General features: G+C 29.9%; 1 protein-coding gene across 1 annotated transcript; it reads right to left on the bottom strand.

Moving 5' to 3' along the window:
- Positions 1–2,406: 2,406 nt before the first annotated feature.
- Positions 2,407–14,663, bottom strand: LOC113520779 (uncharacterized). Its single transcript, XM_026906187.3, has 5 exons — positions 14,489–14,663; positions 12,166–12,275; positions 8,691–8,855; positions 7,612–7,710; positions 2,407–2,641 (listed from the first exon to the last, which is right to left on the bottom strand). The coding sequence occupies exons 2-5, from the start codon at positions 12,247–12,249 to the stop codon at positions 2,558–2,560; spliced, it is 432 nt and encodes a 143-aa protein (XP_026761988.2). The 5' UTR covers positions 12,250–12,275; positions 14,489–14,663; the 3' UTR covers positions 2,407–2,557.
- Between the last annotated feature and the right edge of the window lie 341 nt (positions 14,664–15,004).

The raw sequence follows: 15,004 nt of genomic DNA, 5'->3' as shown, positions 1-15,004 counted from the left end.
CGAATGTCACTTCTTTGTTTAAACAAAGCTTTGATTTTATATCAAGGTATCTTCTACATTTAAAGTTTTTTAATTACCTATTTTACTTTGATGTAACACTATAGTTTTAGTATAAAATTATTCGAATGTTAACAGGTATCGTTTTATTACATTTTATTGTGAGAAATTTCTTGAATAATAATTATGACAACTAAAAATAGTTTTTTCATTTTTATTTTAAAACTGTATTTTTTTAATAAATTTCATTCAATATTTTGTGGCATAGATAAATGCGATAGAATGTTTATTGTTTTTACAAATTAACAAATAGATGGAACATGTAATAACGAAATAAATACTTATCTGTTTACTTCATAATGTGGTTTGAAAATATTTTAATGCGTAATTTGGGATTTTTTTTATTATTAATACATATATTGAAAAATACCTTCCGAGACAACTTGATTCAGTAAGATTCGAACACACATTTTTCTATTTATTTTTAATAGATGATAATGTAATAGTAGCCTCGTCGGTGCTATCGGTATACGTTGGCGGAGCACCAGGGAAGGATGATGATAAATGAGAATGAAAAGGCAAGTCAGTTAGTCCATCGTGATGAACATACTTGGTTATTACTAATTCATCACGATGGTTTCTAGGGGTCAACCTGACAGGGTATATCGCTAGCATTGGGATTGGTAGTCTACATTACTAATAATCCTTCCACCCCCCCCCCCCCCCCCCCCAAATCTTCCTGTTATCCATACAGTATTCTTTCCGTAATCTAACTGGGTACACACAATTCGGATAGCAGAGAGATGTGGGTTCGAATCTCAATCGAGTAATCGGAAGATATAATATACATACCTAAAACGTAGGTAAGTCTTTTAAAATAAGAATAAAATGACCAATATTAAATATGAATATATAAAATGTATTTATGAAGATATAGCGCCATCTAGTATATTTTTTACTTTTCTCTAAGTATGAAGCATATGGAAAATTTTCAGCATACCCGTATTTTGTTGAAATTCCGCAATAGAATACTGAAAATGATTACATAGTTAAGCCTGGTTTCTATGCGAATAACTCTTATAAATATTCTAGTTTTATGTTGTTTTAATAGATGTCGACACAAATAAAAAAAAAAATCATTTACAACATTTCGTTTTCGAGTAAACTCTTATTTAAGTAAACAATTTTATATTCATCTACGTTTATAACGATTTAATATTGATCAACATTTGGGTATTATATACATATAATAAAATATGAACAATTAGCTTCAATAGAATTTTATATACAAGGTTTACTTATGAGATTTGATTAAATATAAAATATATAAAAAACTATAAAAAAAAAAATTGATAAAATAGTATATGACAGTGCAGAATTCCAACTCTAGTAATAGATAGCTCACACGATTAAAACTATAAAATGTTTATTTTCTTTCATAGCTCCTAATTATTTTACCTATGTATATGTATGCAACAATTTCATTAAATCAGTTTTTAGTTATTTTTATAGATAGGGTGTTACTGCAGTATTTGTTATTATATACTAATAATATTATAATTGTTTTTCAGAAAACTACAGCAAATCTTCTCATCCAAAATACCTCAAAGTTTGAAGACGAAGGTCTTTAACCAGTGCGTGTTGCCGGTGATGACTTATGGAACCGAAACATGGTCCTGCACGATTGCTCGTATGCTTTTGCATACGAGCTCGTATGCTTTTGCTTCAAATTAGTCAACAAGTCATTGAGAGGGTTTTGCTCGGAGTTTCTTTGCGTGACAGAATCCGAAATAAGGATATCCACAAAAGAACCAAAGTCACCGACATAACCTGAAGGGTAAGCAAGCTGAAGTGACAACAGGTGGATCACATAGCTTGAAGAAATGACAACCGATGGATAAGAAACGTTTTTGAGTGGCGACCTCGTACGGGCAAATACAAAGTAGGACGATCCCTCACTAGATAGAGTGATGACTTTAAACTTTATTGGAGGAAGAAAAATGATAATGTATGGGGTAGGTCTATGTTCAGAAGTGGACAGTTAATGATTGAGATGATGAAGGTACTAATTGTGACAAGATATACACTGCGATACTACTTTTAATCTGAACAAATAAGTATTATTATCAATATCTGACACGAGAGGCACGCCAGTATAAAAATATAGGTATGTCGCAAAATATGTTGTAAAATATTACACGTTATTTTGGTGGATATATTGTTATCATGATATTTATACAGACAAAACTCAAGTTTTATACATGTATCATATGTAAAAATTGATATACTCTTTATATGTCTGTATAAAGCGAATGCTAATTTTTCTATCAGCTTATCTATTAGCAATGTGTTTATATTTAAGAAAATAAAATTAGTTATTTATTAATTACGTATTTAAAAAAAAACACATACTGTAAAATGTAATTTTAATGGATAATATTGTGTATAACTGTATTAAATTAATACCTGTTGTTCAATAAAATTATATACATCGCCGTCGTCTATTGTTTTATTAAAATAATAATAAAACGATACATAATAACAGGATGTGGTTTAGCGTTCAGAAACAGGTAACCGCGTTGAAATAACACCGTAGTACGCGGCCCCGGCTTGGGCCGGCCTGACCGCGTCGCTGCAACCCCGTCTGGGAACAAAGCATTATGATATTAATGTAATTTTACAAACACATGTAACTCAGTAATTAGGTAATATACATTTACATTACCTAATTACTGAGTACATTAAATTATTAAATATAAAATAAATTATGTATAACTAGCTGTAATCAATGGCTCCGTTTGTATGAAAGCCTCAACGATTTTACTACCTCTGTGGCGCAATGGTGCGCACGTTACATTGCGTATATGAGGTTCCAAATTCGACTCTCAGTCGGGCCAATTCAGGAAACAAACTTTTTTGAACTGGTTTTGATTTTCATGTTCTGGGTTGAGCCTGAGATGTTTACAGGGTAGACTAGCTTGAGGATTGGACGATTGGCGTGATTCTGTTGTACTTATTATTTTTATATTTGTTAAGATAACCTATATAACCTACCCATGTACCAAAATTTCATTCAAAAATGCCGTTTATGCATGAAAAAATAACAAACGACCATTCAACTCATAAACTTTACGTTTATGATAGTTGTAGCATGTAATATTGTACATTTATATTAATTATCACATATACACACACATAGTAATTATAATAATGACAATAAAATTATACTAATTCCTAACAAAATAAAAACAAAGTTAAAGAGAAAAGATTTTTTTTCAACCAACTTCAAATTTATATTCATACTTGTGGCTCAGGGAATATTAGTTTTCATTTTATTTATTTTAATGGACAGTAAAACTATGTACACAACATAACACCGGACGGTGTTCTTTACCAGTTAACCAAAAAACTAAACTGATAAACTGAGAAATAAGTAGGCAGTGCCTTAATGAATTAAAGAATCATAAAGTAACACTTAATATATTCATATATTATAAACATATAATTAGACCAAAATAAACATACGTATAATATGTAAAATAAATAAATACATACATACAATATTACTATAAAAATAATTATTTGTATTAGAAGAGCAAATAAAATCATTTATGACAATATGTTATGTGTTAATTCAGAATTTGGCCTGTCTATGTACCGAATTTTATTTAAATCTATTCAGCCATTTAGGTGTAATTGAGTAACTAATATAAAATAAAATTACACCCTTCCATATTTATGTATAATAACAGTAAAAGTAGAAATTATCTAAGTAGCAAGTGGAAGACGTAGCGTCATGCGTAGCTACTACGCTTTATATAATACCTGTACACCGATAGCTTCCGCTACACCGTCCGTAGAGTATACGAGTATATGGTAGAACAGCATAGTCCAACTTTTGCTATATTGGGTTCGATTTTGAGGCATAATTTCTCTAAAGCTAAGTTTAAAATTAAAATTTTAATTACAACATATCACAGCGAAATCTTTATTGTATGAATCCATATGAACAAATTTTTTAATAAATTTAAATCAAAATTATTATAATTTAAATTTAAGATGGCTCATAGAATATTCATTTTGAATAATTATCAAATTAAAATATTAGGTAAAATATATGTTTAGAGAAATGGCACCCAATGTCTACAATGAGAAAAATATTTACAGCCAGTTTATAATTTAAAATTTGATTTCACAAAAAAAATCATGACAAAATGTACAAAGTAACTGTTTGTGTTCGTGTTAAAATTAGCTGAGAAATTTCTCTCTTTTTGAAGTCTGTAAAAAGTGTGCCCACTTGGTATCAACATTTATATTCAATTACCTTTTGTCTACGGCTTTGTGTGCTTAGGTTTGATTGTTATATCCTATGGCAACTTGTTACCAGGATTGCAAATATATTCAAGTTTAAAAAAAATTCATAGGGCTGCACATTAGGATCTGAGACATTATTATTATCTCCTCTGCTATTTATCTTCATAACCTTCTTTACTCAATCTCACTGTAACTAAATTATCATTTTATAAAACATTTGCTTATTTCTATAAAGTTTAAAAAAATAATATTTCCTTAAATTTCATTAAAACAAGTACTACTTTGTTGTTTTGTAAACTAGGTTTCGACATAATGAGTGAATCGGATTCGTAAAATCTGTCTCTTTGTATAAATTTATTTCGTTATACAAAAAATACGACATATGTACTAATTCTATTAATGACGAAATTGTTATTTCATTCCTCGATGGAGACGTGCCCAATGGTTATTTGTCTTTTATGGAAGTTGTTATTATCATTAATGTTATTTTATACGCTGAAATCTAAAATGTAAGCATCCTTTGAAAGGAGTGTCCTATCAGTGATGTTGGACATTTTCATTAAAGAAACGAAATTTAACAAAATAAATTTGAGCTTCCCATTCTAACGCAGGGACTAAGGCAGGGAAGATGCCGAACCTTCTGGTTAAAAAGTTCAGAATAAGCACCAGATTCCTTTTCAGGATGGCGGTGGACAAAGTTAAGATCGCCGTGATGATCACCAAACTCCGGTAGGAGACAGCACCTTAAGAAGAAGATACTAACACGACGCGTCCAGCTAAATAGTTGTAAACAGTTAGTATAGGAGATTCGATATTTTTTTATCTTTTTTTAATTTTTGATTCACCAAATTTCTGTTTAATATATTATAATATTTTTTATATTACTATATTTATATTTGTTATATTACTACGTGATAAATAAACATACGACCCGCTGTCTGTAATACCAGGGATATCACGCGCGCGCGAAACCTTAATACGCCATTTTTTAAGAACCCCATGCTGTAGTCTTTAGGGAATGTCTCTGCGGTAATGTTTGTATGTCCATGGTACTACTCATGTCTATAGGCGACGGTTAGCGCTTTCCATCAGGGGGGCTGTTAGCTTGTTTGTCATTATAAGTTGCATAAAAAAAAAATCATTCCACAACCTGAGTGTTCGCGGGAAGTAGCTTTTTTGAAACCGCACTGTACGTGACCATTCTGTTTCTAAGGTGAGAGGATGGAATCTCTGCCAATGGCCAGTGGTGCGATGGTTAAAGGTGGCTGTAGGCATCATATTGAAGAGTTCTTCGAAACACAATCTATTATACAGGCAGTAAAAGATGCAAAGAGAAGCAAAGCCTCGCCTTAAATTAAGGGGCTCGATACCGCCTGATAACCTGGGATCGTCGATATGGGTAGATTATTACGTAATGCTAACGATTTCGATTTCACCGTATACGTAAATGAGAAAATGACGAGCTAATTAAGGAACAGCATGAATTTGTACCTAGAGGTACGAGTATATTATAACTATAGCGTGATTGTGCAATAGCTAATGCTTCCCGAAATTTCCATGGAAATTGGAAATAATGGGTATCGTATATCCGAAGCCATGGGATGTAAATATATGCTCATGGCTATAATTTCTAATACGGTAGTTAGGGAGATTTCTCGACAGTTGCCCTTATGTTGAACGAAACTAACACCATGCTCAAATTTCGATATACATTATTTGAATGGGATTAAGTATTACAATTAAATCTTAATATAATATAAGTAAACGTAATTTTTTCAAATAACTTTTGATTGTTATGCTTTGTTAATGTCTTGTATTTATACTTATGGAAATGTCGATGATAGAGGTACACGGTAAAGCCCTAAGGTTTATTGTTTGTTTTATATGTAACATATTAATGTACTGTATATTTATTTAATATAAAAACAATGGTGTTAGAATCATTATCTTACTTTGTCTTTCGCGACTTTGCTCTGACCTCGTCGTTACAGACCTTGATCTCTTCTATGTACACTATATCCGTCTAATTTACTCTTAGGTTTGCTTTTGCATCTTAGATCAGGAATGAAAAACTGTACTACTAAAAGTGTATAGCCAAATGGAAAGAGACAAGAGATAATTATTCATAAAAATCTCAAATGTTTATACAAACTTATTTTGAAGCGATATCAAAAAGATGGAGATTCTCAATTACTTTAGAATGATGTGTTACGTGATTACTTTGCTAATTTAGAACTTGTTTCAATAATCCTTTTTTTATTCCACCAATACATTTCCCATACAAATTGTGTATTTATATACACAATTTTGATGGGATTGAAGTAAGTGGTGGTTAATAATTTTTTTAGCGTGTAGTTCTATGTTCAAACATTAAATTGAAATTGATAGTAGAAAATATAATCAAGAAATAAATCATCGTATCCGTAGTCATAATTTTAAAAATCTTGACTCGTACTAGGAATTCATTAAAATTAGGCGTAAAAAATCTTTTAAGATAAGACAAGTCTTCTTGTAACCTCAATTACGTACAATGTTTACTTATAATTAATTTAAAAGAAAATCTTAATTAAATTTTGTGTACGTCAAAATTTTATATAAAAAATATCACAACAAGATTATTTACTACAGTCCATTAAAGCTATATTCTATCTCAACAGTATTTGTTTCATCTTAAAAGACACGCTTGCAATATAAAAAGCGAAATTATTAAATTTTGTATTGTGTGGCCCTTTATAACACATCTATTGAAATATATTCCAATAGATTAATTTTTTACACTATAAAATATTAGTTGTACCCGCATTTCGTTCGTTTGTACAATTTATAAGTATGTTATGTTTCATTTGCATAGCGTTTTTACATTCCATTATTTTTACTCTATTGTATTGATTATATTTGACAACACATGACTTTGAAAAAATATAAATTCAATCCCTTTTTCTGTAGCCTGCTCGTATATTATGTTGCCCATATTTAATTTAATATACTTGTACTATTAAATTTTAATATTAGTACACTAGCCGTCTTCACGTGTCATAAACAGACAAAGCTATTAAAAGACAAACAGAGAAAAATTTTATAACCAACATTTTCGGTACATTATCGTATACACTACATGCCCATTTTAATTTCTAACGACCTTTAATTCTAGATTTTTTGCGATTTTATTATGTAAAGAAGTAAAGCTTTTTTAAAGTAAATTTTTTTAATGTTCTTATTATGGTACGCGATAGAGATTTGTTATCATTACGAGTATATATGTACGTTTAAATAAAGGTATTAAGCTGAATGTATAATCACCATATCATCTTCTTTGTCGGGGTGCAGTGTCGCGTCTCGTGGTGCGGCCCCCACGGGCCACACATAGCCCGGCGCCTGGCTCCCCTCCAATATATTACTCTGGAACGCGACCACGCACTTCTAAGTAGACCACTGCTAATTTTCCATGTCTTTGGTTTGATTTAAAAATTTGGTGATCGAATATTAAATTACCGCGTCATACATTTATCATCTAAATAGGTACTTATTTGACTTAAAAACGAAATAGCTTCTAGGATTTCATTCAAATAAAAATTTTGTATTTTAAAATCAAAGCTGGTATAAAACCACAATATATATAGTAATAGGAAGGCATTAGTAGTAAAGAATCTTGTTGTTAAAGTGATCTGATGCTTCGGATACTGAAAGTATTGTTTAATTAAAAATTCTGTTACACGTGTAGATTTTCAAAAACGAATCCTGCAGTATATTGTAAAATTAATTTCTGATCAATGCCATGAGTTCTTGTTTAATTTTTACCGCACACATGTAAACACGTATTACACGAAATAACTGTTAATTAAAAAAGAAATATAATATGAAACATCTTATAAACATAACACTATGCATGGTTAGTGTTGATACTGCTGTAGTATCTATATATTGGGTTCCTCTAGATGTTAACGACGTAAAAATAGTTTTGACCCATTTCAATATCGCTCATACCGGTCGGAAGTCTTTATTTAATAATATTTAATACGATTGAGTTCTACATTTCGATATTATTATATTTACTACAATCTATGTATTGGCCCAATAACCGATATATTAAATATCGGTTATCCAATATTGCTAAATTTTACACGCTCCTAGCCCGAAACGGAAAAAAGCATTTCAATGGCACAAATAAGCTGGTTTGCATTTTATGTTTTTTAAATACTAATACTATTATAAACGCAAAGTTTGTTACTCTTTCACGCAAACTACTGTATGGATTTCAATGATATTTAATTTCGATAGTTTATATTTTAACTTTATATATATAGATATAATACTTTACTCGGCTTATTTTTAAATAAAAGAATAGTTATGGTAAGGACAATTTATTATATCATATTTACCATGTCGCTGACATTGTCGGTGTCGATGCGGAGCGGTGCTGTTCTTGGCCAGTCACGTCCTGGTTGGTCGTAGCGTCGCTGGTCACCATCTTCATGCAACGCCTTCTGGAGCGCTATCAACAGCCGGTCTAGTACCAGGGCTGCTCTCTTTTGGGGTACTGTTACCTAATGATAAAAAATGTAATAAAATAGTCACAGAAAATTATTAATACTCTGTCCCTATGGCATAGCATTATCCGAGGGCTAGTACGGAAATATGTAACGCAAATAATATATCTCCAGAGAAAGCGAAAAGAAAAGTAAAAATTCAAGACAAATGTTGTCTACTAAATTATTACTGTTATTTGGAGTAGGTCACGATATAAGTTTTTTCGTACGAGAAAGTGTCCCAACAATTTCATTTCAGCTTGCTGTAAATAATTAGTAGCTGTACCAGCACAATATGTATAAGAATCATTCTGATGCAAACATCAGGTATCGAACCTTGAGTTCAGCAGTTCATTCTTTAAATATTTTTGCCTTTATCAAGCATAGCTGCAACCAATGTCCTTTTGTTAATTAAAAATACAACAACCGTTGTTTTTTGATGGACCGGAACTTTTTTAACATATTTTCTAACCTCACATCTTTATACACTTTATTCTGAAATTTAGAGGCATTGTCATAATAATAAATGATGTATGTTCTATAACATATATTTTTTATGTAATATCAACATTTAACATGTGCCAACAATAGGATTTACGTAGCATTCAAATTTCAATTTATTTACATTTCACGGGACAAGTCACACGCTCCCTCGGCGCAGCAGTATCCCCAGTGAACAAAGTTTCCTTACTTTCTAATATTACTGACGAATCCAACAGTTGCTGCACTTAACTTTAGGATTTTGTTGTGTATATGTTACTGTGTATATGTCACAGATCTGTTTACTTTCAATAGTTTTCGTATAGTCTCAAAGTTTTTAACGACATTCACTTCTGTCGGCCTGTCGGAACTTGCATTAAAGTTAAGTTAAAAATGAGATTATCGAATCAAATATATCGCGATTCTGAATTCCTTGGGAATAGATAAGTTTTCAACTTTACACTATGTACTATTTTCCTCATAATAACCCATATTTAGACTTATTATCACTATTTATTTTTCGCGGTTTTGCCCGCGAATCAACATACAAGATATCTTATATGTTTAGTTAGGATATAACCTATTCATGTATCAAATTTCATTCAAATTTGTTTAGCTGTTTAAGCGTGATTGAGCAAAAACATCCAATTATCTTTCCAAACTTTCGCGTTTATAATGTAGTTAAACATTATGTCTCACAAAAAATCTACCTTAATTGTGACAAAACTAGTTATTTTATTCTAAAAACTAAACCTTAATTACTGAACAGATTTTAATGAAATCTCTGTGGAATTTGAAAAAATCGCTGTAAGTATATCCTTTCAGATAAAAAAAAAATTTCTAATCGGTTTAGAACGGACGGAATAATGAGATAACAAATATAAAAAAATACAACTGGATTGAGAAGCTCCTTCTTTTTGAAGTCGATAGATTAGTAGAGTAAAGAGTGAAACGAGATTATTCTAACGAACATGTATAGTTGGATTGTAGTGAATCGTGTTTGCTATAAAATGATAATGATAATTAAATGTCAACGACTATTCCTTTTGAAGTAGGTAAAAACTAGTGAATGTCACACCTTTCTCATAAATTTTCTTAAATACGTGTCGACTTTTATTTTATGATGAAATAACAATAAAAGTGTCTTCCTGCCCTTTTCTCATAATCTATTTGGGTCAGCGTAAATTATGTTTTTCTTTACCATAAAAAGTAATAAAAGTAATAACCATATAGCACTTAGATTGACTACGAGAATATTTTACAGGAAAAAAAATTAAGATTATTTCAGAGATGCTCAGCCGGCTCTCATCATAAATTGAGTAGGTATTCCTCCTGCAATGAGATGTCGACTGCACCAGGCCTAATGATTTTAAATAGTTTATTACTACAAACAGGTACAGATATTAATGTTTAACTTCATTTGAAGTAATAATTATGAAAAAATATAATAATAATTGTTTGGTCATTGCAAAGGCACTAGCATATTTTATGACGTATATAAATGAAACTTAAAAGTTTCACACTATTTGTGTGAAAAGTGAGTGAAATATATGAAAATGAATTAAATACATAACGTCATATATAATTGAAACAACAACTGTTTAGAATTAGGGTTGAGAGAATTTACACAATTTTCTAAATATTTTTTTTTATTTTTCATAAAACCTAGTAATATTACAATGTGAAAGTTAGTTTGTTACCTTTTGGCACTTTAACAGCTCAACCAGTCGTTATAAAATTTGGCATATTCGTACTAATGACTATATCTCTATAAAATGTACAGACTACAGTAATTATATCCTTTTATCTTACTAATATAATAAAATTATAACTATATTATGTCTGTATATGGGATATTTAAGAAAAATAGTATGAGGTGTCTTAATAAGACCAACAGACACCAAAATAATATTTTTTAGAAATTTTGTCTGTCTATTTGTATGTCTATTTCTAGCATCACGTAAAAACTACTCCATTAAATAGGTTGCGGTTTACACAGTTGTCTTCTTGAAGGCCTAACTTAAAATCTGGTGTTTATTTTATTTTTGAAGCGCTATTTAAAAGTGGTCCACTTCATTAATTTTCCGACTTTTGATATCCATACCTACGAAATAGCATGGAAAAAGTAAATGTTACGTATTAATTTAAAAAAGTAATAGTAGTGTTCATATAGTACATATAAAAAGTATCCACTAGGCACCTTTTTTATAAATTTCACCTTAACATACATCTACTCTTACTGATTCTCATTATTTTAATCTGAACTTATTTCATAATACCTGGTTTGTAACAAGGATACAAATATAAATTATCTAATCGTGGAAGTCGATTTGATTACTAATAGATATAAAATATTGATATGTATGAAAGTCCTTCATCCAAAGTTTGCCTTAGGGTATGATGAGGCTGACATATCCTTATAGGATAAAAGCCTCTAAATAAAAAAGATAAAAAAAATGTTTGCCTGGAAGAGATCGCTCTTAGTGATAAGGTATTGTTTGTTTTCTCAGTGTAATATTTTCTTATAATTTTTTGTATTTATAATAAGTTTACTATTGCAATTTTATGGGCGAAACAATAAAAAATATTTATCTATCTATCTATCGCTGTAATAGTAGTCAAAACTTTCGAAAATGAAACAACTTTTAGATTTATGTCGATGAGATGAGATAAAAAAATACGGTGTGATATTATGGTATTTATTTATATGCGATACTATACTATACTAGGAACCGCTGACGCTACATCCATATTGTCAGTGTAGTTAGTTTACACGAACTGTCGCATAAGTGAATGTTCTGATATATTGTCTAATTGAAAAAAAAAAAATGGTATTCAGTGTACTCACAGAAGTATCGTCAAACAAAGCAGCGGGGGCGGCGAGCGCCGTGGAAAGCACTACAAGCAGCAGTGGAATCGGGCCACACATCATCTTCTGTTGGACATCACACGAAATCCCTACAGATGAAAAAAAAAAAATATTGTGGACACGCCTGATTGACTGGGTGTTTTGAATTGAAAAAAAATTAAACTGACACAAACCAATATTTTTGTTTAATTTTTCATTTTTGTAATTTGTCTTGTAATTTTATATTCTATTACCTTGTAATTGTTACTTTTTGGCTGATGGCTTTCGCCAAAGTCACAATAAATGAAAAAAAAAAAAAAAAAAATTCTTGTTTCCGGCCATTTTAAATTCGAATACGTTAATAGTATGGTATAACTTTTTTTAACAGAAATAATAAATATTAACCAATTTAAAAAAATATTTAAGGTATAATCTTTTAACGAAATTACTAACAAATAGAAATATTTTATTAAGTGATCAATTTTTTATTTGTACCACTATTGGACATCGACAGGCTGTTTTATTGTAATGTCAATTATTAAGTACTAATATATAAGATTTTAATATAATAATGAGCACCTCTCCCATCCTGACAAATTTTTTTTATTAACATAGGAGATAACTCTATTGATCGATAAATCTTTATAAGAATATCTAATTGTAACAATATGATTATTTAATAATATAAGTATTTTACATATAATTTAAGTTATATTCATGTACAGATCTATGGCAGCAAGTTACCTACTATGCAGTAAGTAATCATAATATCTCTATAACTTTAATACTATTCCATTCGAAGTTTTTTATAGTGTTCCCTGGTATGATTTAGACATCGCATGAAGACAAGGAATAAAAGCACTTCAGATACCGCGTAGTTTTTACTACTAATTTTATTGCAGCACTTTCTTATTTTAGATAATATTTAAGTATTTAATACCTATTTGTCGTATATTTTTTGCGCAAAACTGTACCAAATTAAAAGTAATATTATTATGTGTTAAATATTTTTTTATTTCATTTTTATTCAATTATCAATAACATCGTCACAATGGTTCACTACTTTCAATTTCGTAATGTTTTAATATTTAATCTCCTTCGCATTCCCTGGTACGATCAGTTTAATTAGACAAGATATTGTTTTGATATTAAGGCTTCGTTCTGGACTTATTCTTGCAGAAATCTTCTTCTTCACATGCCTGGTCATCGTACAGGCTTCTTTTCCTATTCTTTCACTGTTCTATTAAATACTAGAACTGACTTCCGACATAAGATCTACCCTAACTAAACTAGGTTTTAAACACAAACTTCATTTCTTTTATTATTATTTTTTGTAATCTTTTTTATTTTTTTACACTTAATCTTGCTGATTACTTTGTTTGAGTCATAGATTGTTTCATTTGCTCTTCTAATATAGTTAACTGTAGTTTTTGTTGTAGTAATATTTATGTATTTATTTATGTATGTATATATTTATCTATTTTATATATTTTATGTATGTTTATGTTATTCTAATTATATGTTTATAATATATGATTATATAAAGTATTATTTTTTATATACCTTCAATTCAATAATGCACCACCTACTTATTTCTCGGTTTGCCAAATGGTTGACTGATAGAGAACACCGTCCGGTTTTAAGTTCGCCATATGTACATAGTTTCACTATGCATTAAGATTTAAATAAATAAAAAAAAAAATCCCAAATACAAATTTTTTAAACTTTGTATTTTTGATGGGCAAATCTAACACTCAAAATTGTAGTGTGTAATAAGATAAAAGACGTGTACCATATTAATGTGGAATGTGTATGGAACGAGGAAAAAAATTAAAAGGCGTGAATTATTTATTAATATTCGTAATAGTTTAGGCAATTGAAATATTATACTAAACAATCCTGTATCAGAAGAAGGGATTAAATTGATTAATTTAGTAAGACTAGGTATAAGAGATGGAAATTAAATAAATGAATGTCTGTATATTGTTACACCTATGACAATAAAGAGAATAAACCCTCTTTAAGAATAAAAAAAAAGTTTTGCCTTTTTTCGCAAGTAATTTAATAGCATTACTATAATAATATTAATTAAAGTTGCATAGATAGGTAATTCTAATTTAATTTTAATAGGTGTTTGTAATCAAACAATTAATCAAAACATAATGCGATCAAATCTTTTAATTGTTTTAAAATATTAATCTAAAATGTTTAAAGTTTTTTCTTTCTATAGAAAGGTCGTTGGTTTTTTGCGGATGTATGTATTTTTTTATTATCAGTAACTTTATTAATAAATACAATAAGATTAATATGAATTAATACTTACACAAAACACAAGATCACACAATTTTTAGTGTAAATTTTTATTTAGCAATCAATGTGTCCTTCACACGTGTAGGAACTGACTTGCGAACTGCCTTATTCCATTCAACGGATATCCGAGGAGCGATGCACAGAGACGGCGGCGCGCGTAAAATCGGAAGGATGTTTAGATTCCGTGCTCTGGCCGAGCGCTTTATAAGCCCGTCGGGTAATATGTGTCAACGGCCCGTAAGTTATAAGACTGTGTCTAGCTTGTTGCAACTGGGGTGATTAGTACAAAATTCAGCTTAATTTTTTATACAATTTATCCTATAAATATCCAATTATATAGGTATAGAGAGCGGAGTAAGAGTGCTAATAAATTACAAAGTTTGTTGTTTCTTATTCTCTATTTTTTGCATTCTTTTATTTATTTTTTAATTAGCCCTCTAAAATCATTCGTATAAATTAATAAGTAATGCATGTTATTAATAATAATCATGACTTAGGGAATCTTATTAGGAAAGCTCCGACTCATACA

This window comes from Galleria mellonella, unplaced genomic scaffold (assembly GCF_026898425.1).
Source record: "Galleria mellonella isolate WM207_F2 unplaced genomic scaffold, CSIRO_AGI_GalMel_v1 utg36, whole genome shotgun sequence".
NCBI lineage: Eukaryota > Metazoa > Arthropoda > Insecta > Lepidoptera > Pyralidae > Galleria > Galleria mellonella.
This window is presented reverse-complemented; position numbering and strand designations above follow the sequence as displayed.

Excerpts from the sequence above, each read along its gene's own strand:
- LOC113520779 (XM_026906187.3), bottom strand. The coding sequence starts at position 12,249 with ATGATGTGTGGCCCGATTCCACTGCTGCTTGTAGTGCTTTCCACGGCG. Across the intron at positions 8,856-12,165 it reads CTTTGTTTGACGATACTTCT|GTAACAGTACCCCAAAAGAG; the intron begins GTGAGTACACTG and ends TTTTATCATTAG. Across the intron at positions 7,711-8,690 it reads CCGACAATGTCAGCGACATG|AGTAATATATTGGAGGGGAG; the intron begins GTAAATATGATA and ends GTCGCGTTCCAG.